The 12,473-nt window shown below is 50.2% G+C and overlaps 1 protein-coding gene across 5 annotated transcripts in view; it reads right to left on the bottom strand.

Annotated features, from left to right (window-relative positions):
- Zbtb7c (zinc finger and BTB domain containing 7C) overlaps positions 1 to 12,473 on the bottom strand; it is a 324,679-nt gene that overhangs the window by 30,935 nt on the left and 281,271 nt on the right. The window contains exon 1 of one of the 5 annotated variants that reach the window (XM_031366059.1): positions 1,580 to 1,658. The exons of the other annotated variants lie outside the window; for them this stretch is intronic. Within the exon in view, the coding sequence (XP_031221919.1) occupies positions 1,580 to 1,584 (5 nt within the window). The 5' untranslated portion in view covers positions 1,585 to 1,658. Of the gene's footprint in view, positions 1 to 1,579; positions 1,659 to 12,473 lie in introns of those variants that run through there. 5 annotated transcript variants of the gene reach the window in all.

Genomic DNA, 12,473 nt, shown 5'->3' with positions numbered 1-12,473 from the left:
ATCCATCCGTAGGCGGTGCTGGATGAGGTAACTGGAGGGTGTCTTTCTGAGCTCTAACCAACCCAACCTTCTAGCAGCCTGATTTGAGGCTACCCAGCCTGCCTTGTGGCCACTGGGAGTTCCCACCAAGAGAGATTTGGACAAGACATCCAGCACTCAAGTTAGTCCAGGTTGATCCCAGAGTCAAACGTAAGAGTTCGTCAGATCAATGACTTGTCTCCTTGGAGACCACAGAAACCTATGGACCTGGGCCCACCAGTCATGTCACGTGTGGAGTCAGAGAGAGAGAGAGAGAGAGAAGCTAGACCAGAGTCATGACAGGTCTCTCTGGGAGGGGGAGCAGAGGAGGACAGAGTGGACCCTGACACCTAGCACTTCTGCTTTATGGAAAATGACAGGGACCAGCTGTCTTAGTCAGGGTTTTACTGCTGCGAACAGACACCATGTCCAAGGGAAGTCTTGTAAGAACAACATTGAATTGGGACTGGCTTACAGGTTCAGAGGTTCAGTCCATTATCAAGGCAGGAGCATGGCAGCCTCCAGACAGGCATGGTGCAGGAGGAGCTGAGAGTTCTACATCTTCACCTGAAGGGTGCTAGCAAAATACTCACTTCCAGGCATCTAGGGTGAAGGTCTTCATCTCATGCCCACAGTGACACACCTACTCCAACAGGGCCACACCTTCTAATAGTGCCACTCCCTGGGTCAAGCATATACACCAGCCTGGCACTGAGTGGCGCAGACCCAGTGAGATTCTCCCAACAGTCTTCCCAAGTACTAGGCATGTCTTTCAGGTTGGAAGGGGCCTCAGTGTGACAGCTTTAATGGTGGGAGGTAGTCCTCTGAGGGGCAGGCTTCTCCTACTCTCATTCTCCACAGAGAGCTCACAAGCCCCTCCTTGGGCCCAGCAAGCCATACATGGACACCAGGGCCGTGAATCTTTAGCAACATCTAGAGCCATATTACAGCCTTCATTGGCTATTATGAACCCGAACGAACACCCGAATTTCAGATCCCTGTCTAAAAGACGTACCCTGTCCCTAAGCAAGCCCTCCGTAGGGGGCCCACACAGCTATGTTTAACTGCATACTCAAGTCTTCTGCTTGGCGTTTGTTTGGTTTGAGATTTTTGTGGTTGTTATTTGCTTGCTTTGTTTTTTTATGAGACAGGGCCTCGTGTAGCTCTCTGGGTTTGAACTTGTAGTGGAGGATAGCCTTGAACTCTGATTGTTCTGCCACCGCTCTACCCTGAGGTTGCAGATGGGAAACATCAGGTCCTGGTGTGGCCGCTCTGTTCTGCCTCTGCTCACACCTGCCACAGTGGGGTGACTCATACAGCTTGAAGAATACTGGCACAAAGCTGTGCTTTCCAAACATTTCCAGTCCTAAAACTCATAGGTAATGACCTTTTTATGGCACACAGGACTCCGAGAGTTCTCAAGAGGGACTGGAAAACGCGGCTGACAAGAATGCCCAGGGTGGGGTGGCGGGGGGTGGGGTGGGGGGGAGGAGCAGTGTCTGCCATTGCCTGGGAAGCTCAGAAATGGACAGCTTGAGGGGTAGACACCTGTGAGCCCGACCTCATCCTGGCAGTTTGCAGCTCCTTAGGCCACACAGGTATCCTGAGGCTTTCTCGGCTATACAGTATGGTCTCCCTCCACGGCTCCTGGAAAAGTGATCCCATGTAAGGGCATGTTTGGTATCAGAGATGGGGAGAGAACAAGACAAGACCTCTCCCAGTCAATTCCTTTCCCTTGGGTTATCTCCGGGTAAGGTACTGTCAGCTGTACCCTCTGTCTATGAACCCATGGCCCTCTCCCTGTCTGAAGTCTCTTGCCTTCAGCATGTGATATTGGTTCTCTACCCACTAGCTGGGTACCATCTTTGCATTGGGCCCAACCTTTGGCACCCATGCCACGTCTCTAAGGGATTTATAGCCCCTCCCACAGGGCATCTCTGGGACCTATGCTCCACCATCCCTGGTTTGTGATCCTGCCTCTAAAGGCCAGCATCTTCCCACAGCCCATCTCATCCTGTCTCTTTGGATCAGTTTCTGGCCAATAGCACATCACATGCAAATACTGTACTGATGGGATGCCGTCAGCCCTTGGGGAACAGGGGTGATGTGTTCCAAACAAGACCAATCATCATAACTGGGCTTTAATTTAAAGCAAAAACTGATTTCGCACATCATATTTAATGCAGAGCAAGAGATGAGTGTGTGTGCACCATAAATGTAGATTATGGCATTAAGTGTGTGGACCAAAGCATAAATGAAGCAGCTACAAATGTATAGATGCCAGCAGGACTCAGATATCGATCCAGGGAGCTGGCAACAACAGAGGCCTCGAGTTCTTTATTCCACCGAGAGAGAGAGAGAGAGAGAGAGAGAGAGAGAGAGAGAGAGAGAGAGAGAGTGAGTCAGTTCATAGTCTCCCCCTGTTCCTAAGGGAGAAAAGGGCAATGATACAGCTTGGTGTCTGGGTGTCACATGGCTGAAGAAGGGTCCTCCTTTAGCCATGTGTGGGACAGGAGGAGCAGCCACTGAGAGTTAAAGGTCAAGTTTAAAACCTAGGCCAGTTCTATGCCAAGATGTGTGACTTAGAAAGACTGGCCTCCAGAGTCACAGGTCCCTTCCGTGTGTGAAGGACTTGGGTTTTACCTAGAATGCCCATTCACAGTGGCAGAACTGGCTACGGGCCAACAGATGGGCTGCTCCTCCTTCTGCTTGTGTGTCAAAGGCTGTAATGGCCAGTTTTCTGTATTAACTCGGCACTCAGGTATTTGGTTCAGTACAAATAGATGTTGCTGTAAAGTGTTTTTGTTTTTTTTTTTTTGTTTTTTTTTTTTATAAAGATGAGATTACCATTTAGATTTAGCAATGGAATAAACCTGAAGAGCCAGACATACCTTCAAACACCTATGGGTACCTATTTTCTTTCTTTTCTTTACAAAGAAGTGAAAAATACACACAGGGGGAAAACGCATCTTCAACAAACGCTCTGGCCAAGCTGGGTCACAGTGATAACAGAGAATATCTATCACCCTGTATAGAACTCCAAATGGATTGATCATCTCGACATAAGATGAGATACTCTGAGTTCTACAGAAGAGAAAGTAGGTAATAGATTTGAATTCGTAGACACAGGTAAGGACATGCCAAACAGGATCACAGTAGCACAGGCACTAAAGCCCAGCAAGAAGTGGGACCTCACAAAGCTAAATAGCTTCTGTACAGTAAAAATCACCATCGTTTGGACAAAGAATGGAGAAAAAAAAAACAACCTTCACTGATTATACATCTGACAGAGTGTTAGGATACATAAAAAACTAACAAACAAACAAACCCCCAAACATACAGAAAACAACCCAATTGAAAAGAAGAATTCAGAACCAAGCAGAGCTCTCAGGAGACAAAACAATGGCCGAGGAACGTTTAACAAAATCTTCAACATCCTCAGCCATCAGGGAAATATAAATTAAAACTACTTTGAGATTTCATCTTACACCAATCAGAATGGCCAAGATCAATAAACAAATGAAACACATGCTGGTCAGGATTTAGGGAGTGCACAATCGGTACAGCCACTGTGGAAATCAGTGCGGCAGTTCCACAGGAAAATGGGAGTCCGTCTAAGACCCAGCTCTACCACGCTTGGATGTAACCGAAGGACTTTACATCCTCCTACAGGGATACCTGCTCACCCATGTTCATTGCTGCTCTAGTCGTAACAGCCAGACATTAGAAGCGGCATAGCATCCATCAAGGGACGGATAATGAAAATGTGGTCCATTTACACTAGGGAATGCTACCCAGATGTTAAGGAAAACACAATTACAAAGTTTGCAGGTAAACAAATGGAGCTCCAAACAGCCGTCCTGGATGAGGTAATCCAGGCGCAGAAGGACAAACATTGCATTTCTCTCATAGGTAGACGAGACCTTTGAAGCTTTAGATGCGTGCTTTGTTTAGAATATCCTTCAGAGGTTAGAGATGGGGCCTGTGCACTTCTGTTGCCTGGCCTGATGAAATCTGTGCCCACACTGCTCCATTGTCAGCAGGCTCGGCCTTATCCAGGTGTCTCTGTGGGTGGCACTTCTCGGGCCTTGCCCAACTCTCCTCAGCCTCCATCAGGAAATGCCCTTCCCTTCCTTGTTGCCTCGCCTCTTAGCGCCAGGGGTCAGCGGCTGCCACTGTCCTTGGTTCTGTTCTTTCCTCTACTGGTTCTACAGCAGCAGGATACCATCAGCTCTAGAGCTCTCCCCATAGCAGTGCCCAAGGCCTGTCACCTTCCTGCTCTGTCTTCTCCAGACCGAGAACAGCCTGCAGATGAGGCATACGGCCAGAAGCTGGGAGGACTCCCTGCCTGCCTGCGGTCAATAGCAGTACCAGGAAGCCAGTCGTTGAATTGTACCATCTTCTGTTGGGGACCAGGCTCTGGGCCACACACACACCATTTTGAACTATACATCTACCAGAGTGCAAGGTGCAAGGCTTCAATGGCAGGGAGAGTGGGGTCCTGGGGAAAGCTTTGCCCTACCCTGGACACGAGCAGGATGCAGGGTACCACTGCCAAGGGCATAGGTCAGACAGAGAGCCCCACTGTACAGCAGGGCTAGAGTTAACCGTGTTGTTCTGAGTTTGCCAAAACAGCTAGAAGGATGGTTTCCAGTGTTTCCCCATAAAAATGATACATGTCAAAGATGGACATTCTGAATATCTGATATGATCATTCCCTAGGGCGTGCGTGACACTGTATCCCATAAATATGTACAACCATATGTGGAAATAAAAATGAAATAAAACTTCAGGGGGGGGGGAGTCCCTGCCTCTCCCCCTCCCGGCTACAAGTTCATCCCAAGTTTGCAGTGAGAATTTAAATTTAACATTTTGTGTGAGATTATATAAAGCCAACAAATGTTGCTGCTCTTCCGTAGCTTTATTACAGGCTTGTTAATATGTTTGAATAAACCCTTTCTCTTGAAATAACAACAACAAACAAAAACAACAACAAAAAGGCCTGTATATGAGTGGCTAGACGTGACCAAGAGAAACATTTTCAGCATCCGCAACAGGAACCAGGAGCGGAGGGCAGAGCTAGCCCAGGCCCTCACCGGCCCTCTGTGCGTGGGCTTCGGATGGAGCCCGAGAGTCCTGGAATCATGAAGCTATTCCATAGGCAACAGAGGCTCCTGGAGCACATGTGACTCACCTGAGGTGTCAGTGCTCCTGTGTAGTGGAGAGAGGACCCCAGGTAACTTCCAGGGACATCAAAGTCATATCGCAGAGGCAGAAAGGGACACCTCTTTCCAGTCACTCAGCACATGTCCTGTGTGCCAGGCACTGCCAGGCTTGCAGCCCTGGGCAATCCAAGCCACAGTGAATGAATATACAGGGTAGCTAGTCAGGGTGGGTGGGGTCAGGTTGCTGGTCCAGGATCAGAGGCAGCAGAGGGAAGAGGAGGAGGAAGCCTGCTCCATCCTTGTGGGTCTGAGCCAAGGGCACAGCTGGAAAGAGCTGGGCCCATCAGTGTGGGGCCTGGGACAAGCAAACAAGACTGAAGAGGGGAGGAGAGAATTTATTCTCTGTGGGGAGTGTGTGGTAGAGGTATTTTTAGGATGGGCCATTCTTCCTATTACCCTAAAACCCCTCCTTGTGGGGAAGAGAGAGGAGGTGGTACTAGATGATTTGGGGGGAGCTCAGCTGGCACACTCTGCAGAGGAGGAAGTGGCTCTAGGCATTGTCCTTGGACTAGGGCCCTGGGTATTTGACCCAGGCCAGGCTCCTGCCAGCCACTTCCCTTTTGGGACCAGAGCCTACTGCCACCCCTTTGCCCCCTGCCACATCCCCACTCTCCCTTCAGAATGACCTGAAAGGAAGGTTTATAGAGGAAAAGGAATGAAAAGGATCCTATTTAACAGCACACACTGGGCGGAGGAACTTCCTGACAGGAACCGGTGTGGAAACCGGGCCCAGCCTGGCCATGGAAAACTGGTTTGGCTCAGGCCCGGCCAGAGTGGACAGGGGACTTCGGGCAGCTGTACATCGCAATTAAAGCAGCCTTGGGCAAGTCCACTTTCCTTCTCGCACCCCCGAAGCAGGCAGACACTGTAATAATCTGTATACCACAGGCCAAGAAAGGTACCATTGCTTTTAAGTCCAGGGAAGGGGAAATCGCCCTCGTTGAGGTCACAAAGACATGGATAGCAAGCAAATCGAGAGCAGATGCAGGCAGTTGAGCAGGCCAGAGAGCAGAGCGGCTGCCACCAGGCGCCCAGCCTGAGTCACCCGGGTGGGGAGGGCAGGCGGTGGTGGGCAGGGCTGGCTATCTTTATTCTCCTGCTTGGGTGTGGGTTACACGAAACAATGCAAACAGAAGAGTCCTCGGGGCTGGGACAGGCACAGGGTTGGGACTGGCACGGGGCTGGGCAGGTACTGACAGGATCTTGGCAGTCTGTTCTTAAGACCCAAGAGTTACAACAGGCCCCGAATCCAAACGGGAGGAGGTCTTTTCCTCTCCTGCCCTGTTTTCCCGCACCCATCCTGGTAGATTGTCCAGTGCTGCCACAGGCTGTAGGCTGGATAGCTTACTCCACAGGCTCTGGTTTCCCCCCCCACCACCACCCCCCGTCAACATCCTCTCCCTTCCAAGTTCCAGTCTTGTTCCTTAGGAGCCAAAACAAAAGCCCAGGGAGACCCCCAGTGTCAGAGGCAGCCTGTTGCATTTCTGTCCATGGAAGCTGGTCACGTGGCCAAGGGCTTCTAGCCCCGGCGCTCAACGTGAAGCAAATTGTAAGCGCAGCAGCTAGTCGAAAGAGGAAGAACATTCTAGAACCTCCTCCTCAAGATCTTCGGACATCCAGAGAACCCCAAACAGCAACCACCCCCCACCCCCCCCCGTTTACCCCACTGTGGGCTTGGCTGAATCAAGGCTTAGAAGCTGCAGCTCCGGGTTGGTTTGCCTGACAGCCGGTACAGAGGGACTAAGACCCACAGGTTTGCCTCATGCAGGTGGCTCCCTTCTGCCTTTTCAAACCTTAGTTTTGTCCTCTCTGAATGAGAGAATGGCAGAGTTAAACAGAGGGCCTTTAGGGGCCCACCTGCCCGGGGCTAATCCCTCAGCACCTGCAGAAATCACAACGCCCATCCTCCCCAGTGCCCGCTCTCTGAAGCCCCAGCTCTCCTTCTAGAGTGAACACATAATCCATCTTCGAGCCCTAAGAGGGGTCTGGCATGCAGGCCTAGAAATACCCTCTCTCCCTTCCCCCTCCTTGCACCTGCTAGGCAAATCTAACAAAGGCTTGTTGGATCCTGGTGAAACCAGAAGCCAGCACCCAGAGGTTCACTGCGCTTCCGCCTCAGTCAGGTCAATCACGACTCAGTATCCTTGGGATGGTTCTGCAATGGCCAGGACACAGTAAGCACCAAATATTTGTCGAGCGAATGAAAGAAAGCAAACATTTCCACCCTGTTTTGTTTTGCATTATCTGTTCCGAAAAGGGAGGGAGGTGCTGCTTATTCCAGCTCAGAGCTTCGAGGCACTGGGCAGACCAAAGGCTGAGGATGAATGGGCTTGGGGAAAATGGCATGCCGGGCCTGGCTGCTTGCCTCCTCCACCTGTCCCTTCCTGGCTATGTTACCACCTCCCTCACCTACACAAAGGGTGAAACTGGTGGACTCTGGGGAGTTCCAGTGACCCGGAAGAGGGCAGCCTGGCTCCCCTAGGCCCATACCATAGCAACTATGGGAGGAAGTAAGGACTTCAGCCCTGCTTGGCGGGCCGTCTGAATCTCTATGGACTACCGTCCAGGTTGTCCTACTTCGTGGGTAGTCTCTAGGGGATGGAGGGGAAAGGCTCTGCTTCCTCTTCAAGAGAGATTAGGTACCAGTACCTCCTAGACCTCTTTGCAATGGAACAGCAAGTCCAGCCAGGTGGTATGACTGTCCCTCAGGCACAGGACAGAGACGCCAAGCCTCTGTGTGTTTCAGAGTCCTTACTGCAGCCCCAGTGGGCAAGCACAGGCCCATTTGATAGATGAGTACACCGAGGCTCGGGGGCTGAGTGATTTATGCAGTGCCCAGAGCAGATGATAGCCTTGGCTCTGGAGCTGCATATGTGCTGCACCTGACCACATGCCGACCCCGAAAGACAAAAGCAGCTGAAGGCATGAGGCCTGGCCTAGAAACCAGGCCCTGGTCCCAGATCTTGTGAATTTCACAAGTTGGGTGACCTTGCCTCACTGAACCCCAGGGTTCCTAAAATCAAAATAGAGGTGGCAAGAAATTCCCGTAGCTGGGCCAACCCAACCCAAACACAGTAGAACATTTTTTTCTTCATGACTGGTATAGGGACCTCCACATATGGAAAATTGAAAGATCTTTTCCCCCTACTTACAGGTGTGTGTTTGTGTGTGTGTTACATGTTCATGTGATTATGGACATGTATGCATTGGGTGTGCATTCATGTGTGCGTGTGCGTGTGTGGTGTGCATGTATGTGTGTATGTGGTGTGTATGTATGTGTGTGTTTGTGTGTGTGTGCTCGTGTATGTGTGTGTGGTGTGCATGTATGTATGTGTGTTTGTGTGTGTGCTCGTGTATGTGTGTGTGGTGTGCATGTGTGTGTGTTTGTGTGTATGTGTACATGTATGTGTGTGTGTGGTATGCATGTGTGTGTGTGTGGTGTGCATGTATGTGTGTGTTCGTGTGTGTGTGGTGTGCATGTATATGTGTATGTGGTGTGCGTGTATGTGTGTGTTTGTGTGTGGTCATGTATGTGTGTGTGGTGTGCATATATGTATGTATGTGGTGTGCATGCATGTATGTGTGTTTGTGTGTATGCTCGTGTATGTGTGTGTGGTGTGCATGTGTGTGTGTGTGGTGTGCATGTGTGTGTGTGGTGTGCATGTGTGTGTGTGTGGTGTGCATGTGTGTGTGTGTGTGTGTGTGGTATGCATGTGTGTGTGGTGTGCATGCATGTGTGTGCCAGAGTCAATGGTTGGATGTGTTTCCCAGGTATCATTTTCCATCTTGCTTTTGAGACTGGGTCTCTCACTTACCCTAGAGCTGGCTGATGGCTAGCCTGTCTGAGGTTAGAGGCTTAGTAAACTCTAGGGATCTGCTCTCTACTGCTCCAACACTGGAGTTAGACACATAGCTTTTAGGTGGGCGTTGAGGATCCTAACTCAGGTTCTCAGGCTTGCATGGCAAGCACTTGACCCCTTGAGCCATCTCTGAAGCTGGTGAACCAGGTTTCACCGATCATATCTCTCTCTGCCAAGGATGCACGTTGATGTTTTCTATTTTATTCTGAATTTCTTTCTTTCCTTTTCGAAGCTGGAGACCGTTACCTGCTGGATTGATCAAATGGACTCTGAGAGCCTAACTTGTGCAGCCCAAGGAATGCTATCTTACAGTACAGTCTCTGCATGGCTCTCCAGTACTAACGAGAGGGGCTGGTACTCTGACGAGCCAAGCCTCCATCCTCCTTTCCTGCCTGCTCAGCATCCATTCGTCCTCTCTTTAAACTTATTTATTTATACTAGTAAACTGTAGCTGTCTTCAGACACACCAGAAGAGGGCATCAGATCCCATTACAGATAGCTGTGAGCCAACATGCAGTTGCTGGGATTTGAACTCAGGACCTCTGGAAGAGCAGCCAGCACTCTTAACTGCTGAGCCATCTCTCCAGCCCCCCCATTCATCCTCTCTTTAGCTCCTGTTCCCCAGGCCTTCTCACCCACCTGCACCCTCCCACCCCTCTCCATGGAAGATCACTTTGGTGCCAGGGGAGCGGGGAGAACGCAGGTTGGAGTTTGCCTCTGACCCCTTTAATAAAGCCCACTTCATAGGCTGACTGCTGACATGGAAATCTCTCTATTAGAACTGAACACTTCTCAGTAATAGCATTTGTCCTAACAGGACTTTACTACTCAATCTAGTAGTGAAAACATTTCGGAGCTCTGAAAAAATGAAATAAAGAAGTTCCTCTGGCTATGAATGCTCCGGCAGAAGGGCACCAACTCTATTATCCCTCCTAATGAAATTAGAAAGAGCCTAATTCTACCTGATTTTCTCCTCATATACTGTCCTAAAGAAAGGAAGTATTCTGAAGCCGGTGGCGGGGGACCTGAATCCCACACAGAATCCACAGCACACTGTGAATGGTGTTGGCTGAGGTAAGGTGGTCAGTCTCCTCAGGGTCACCTCAGGGACAGCTTCACATCTCTTTTCCCACTAAGTGTCTGTACAAGGGACTTTCTGGTGTCTTAGGGTTTTACTGCTGTGAACAGACACCATGACCAAGGCAACTCTTATAAGGGACAACATTTCATTGGGGCTGGCTTACAGGTTCAGAGGTTCGGTCCAGTATCATCAAGGCAGGGGCATGGCAGCATCCAGGCAGGCATGGTGCAGGAGGAGCTGAGAGTTCTAAGTCTTTATCTGAAGGCTGCTAGCAGAATACTGACTTCCAGGCAGCTAGGATGAGAGTCTTAAAGCCACACCCACAGTGACACACCTACTCCAACAAGGGACCTACTCTAACAAGGCCATACCTCCGAATAGTGTCACTCCCTAGGCCAAGCAAATACAAACCATCACAGGGGACTTTCTGGAATCTTCCATGGGATGGATCCTCCTCTGTAACTAGCTTCTGGTGTCTATACCCCTGGGTTGCTGTACCAATGGGCTGAAGTCTGGCAGTGCAGACGTGTGCAGGGAGATAGATGTTCCCTCGCTTAGAGCAGACAGAAAAGGAAGTGAGCAATCTTGGGACCCTTGATCTTGGGAAGAAGAGAGGTGAGGACCAGCCATCAGGGAATGAGGTCATGTCAGCGATGAGCTGTCCTCTCCCAACGTACGCGTTTCAAGGCCTCTACCTGTTACCTGGGTGGACCCAACAACTTCCTGTACCTTTTTATACCATTTGTCCTATTATGAATCGTAATGTAAATATCTGATATGTAGATTGAGAGTCTACTCTTGTGAAAGGGTTGTTTGACACCCCCCCCCCCCAAAGGATCTTGACCTACAGGTTGAGAACCACTGCTCTAACCTCTTCCTATGGATCCCCAAACCTCCCCAACTGCTTGAGGCCCACGATACCACAGCTCAACTTTCTTCCCTCTGGTCTGAGGCAAACCTGTAGTTTAGCTTCCTTGAGAATCCCAAGCCCCATGGGAGTGGTGTCATAAAGTCTTATCAGTCAAGAACATCTGGGGACAGGGAGGTTCATTCTGATAACCCACTGAGCTCAGGAGGCTCCCCGCTAAGCTATCCTCTGCTGGGACATTTGGGGTGAAATGAAGAAGAAGGAGTGCCCAGAACTTGGGGTCTTCCCTAAGAGCAGGCCTAGGAGCTGGAAATGGGAACTACAAAAGACAGAAAAGGGGAAGAGGAAGGGAAAGCCCCCCTACCCAAGCATGCTTACCCCCCTGTGCATTCCCACAGAGGGAGACATCATCTCTCCCTGCAGGACTGTCCCACCAAGGAAATCTATCATAGATGTGTTTGCACTGCCAGACTGGCACGCACCGACAGGGAGTGAGGAGGGTGACCCCAGACCACTGTCTGCACCCTACTTTATAGCTGATGATCTGTGTGGCTGAGCAGAGGCCCAACCTTCAGGGGCCTCAGGTTCCCCCTGTGTTGACTAAGAAGAATAAAAGCGACTTCTCAGGGTCAACAGTGTGGGCACCAGAACAGTGCCTGCCTGGGGAGGGCTCGGAGGACGTCCGCTGGTACTGTTTCCCAGCGGCAGGCATCTTCAAGGAAAATGGGTTGCACAGACAGCTTTACTGTCCTAGTCTTTAGGGATGTCCAGGGCATCCCTAAAGTAGTCCCTCCTTTCTGTCTCCACAGGTACCAATGGGTCTTGAATAGGAACAGGTCTGTGGTCTAGATCATGCAGAGGGGACAGTGGCTGCCTCCTCTTGGTCCCCATACCTCTCTTCTCTTCACAGTGCCAACTGACTCATTTCCCCAAGCCACAGACTCAGATTATTTTGTTCTTGCTCACTTTCAGTGTGGGTCCCCTCATGACACGGAGGAAAACGCCCCAGTGTCTCATTTAACTGTCACTTAAGAAAACATTCCCACCGCTGCCCAGTACATGGGAGCCACAGCAAGCAAGCTCCTGTTGAGCTATTAGACTGTGTCCTGCCTTGTTCCAAGGGTGCTTTCTCATTAACCCTCTATAATAATAACTTCACAGAGCAGATACCATGAGACACAGCTTGATTAAGAAATAGACTAAGGGGGCTGGAGAGATGGCTCTGTGGCTAAGGGCACTGATTGCTCATCCAGAGGTCCTGAATTCAACTCCCAGCAACCACACAGTGGCTCGCAACCATCTGTAATGGGATCCGATGCCCTGTTCTGGTGTGTCTGAAGGCAGCTATAGTGTATTCATATAAATTGAATAAGTAAATGGAGAGCGAGAGCAAGAGAGAGCGAGAGAGAGAGAGAGAGAGA

The sequence above is a fragment of the Mastomys coucha genome, unplaced genomic scaffold (genome assembly GCF_008632895.1).
Source record: "Mastomys coucha isolate ucsf_1 unplaced genomic scaffold, UCSF_Mcou_1 pScaffold13, whole genome shotgun sequence".
Taxonomy (NCBI): domain Eukaryota; kingdom Metazoa; phylum Chordata; class Mammalia; order Rodentia; family Muridae; genus Mastomys; species Mastomys coucha.
This window is presented reverse-complemented; position numbering and strand designations above follow the sequence as displayed.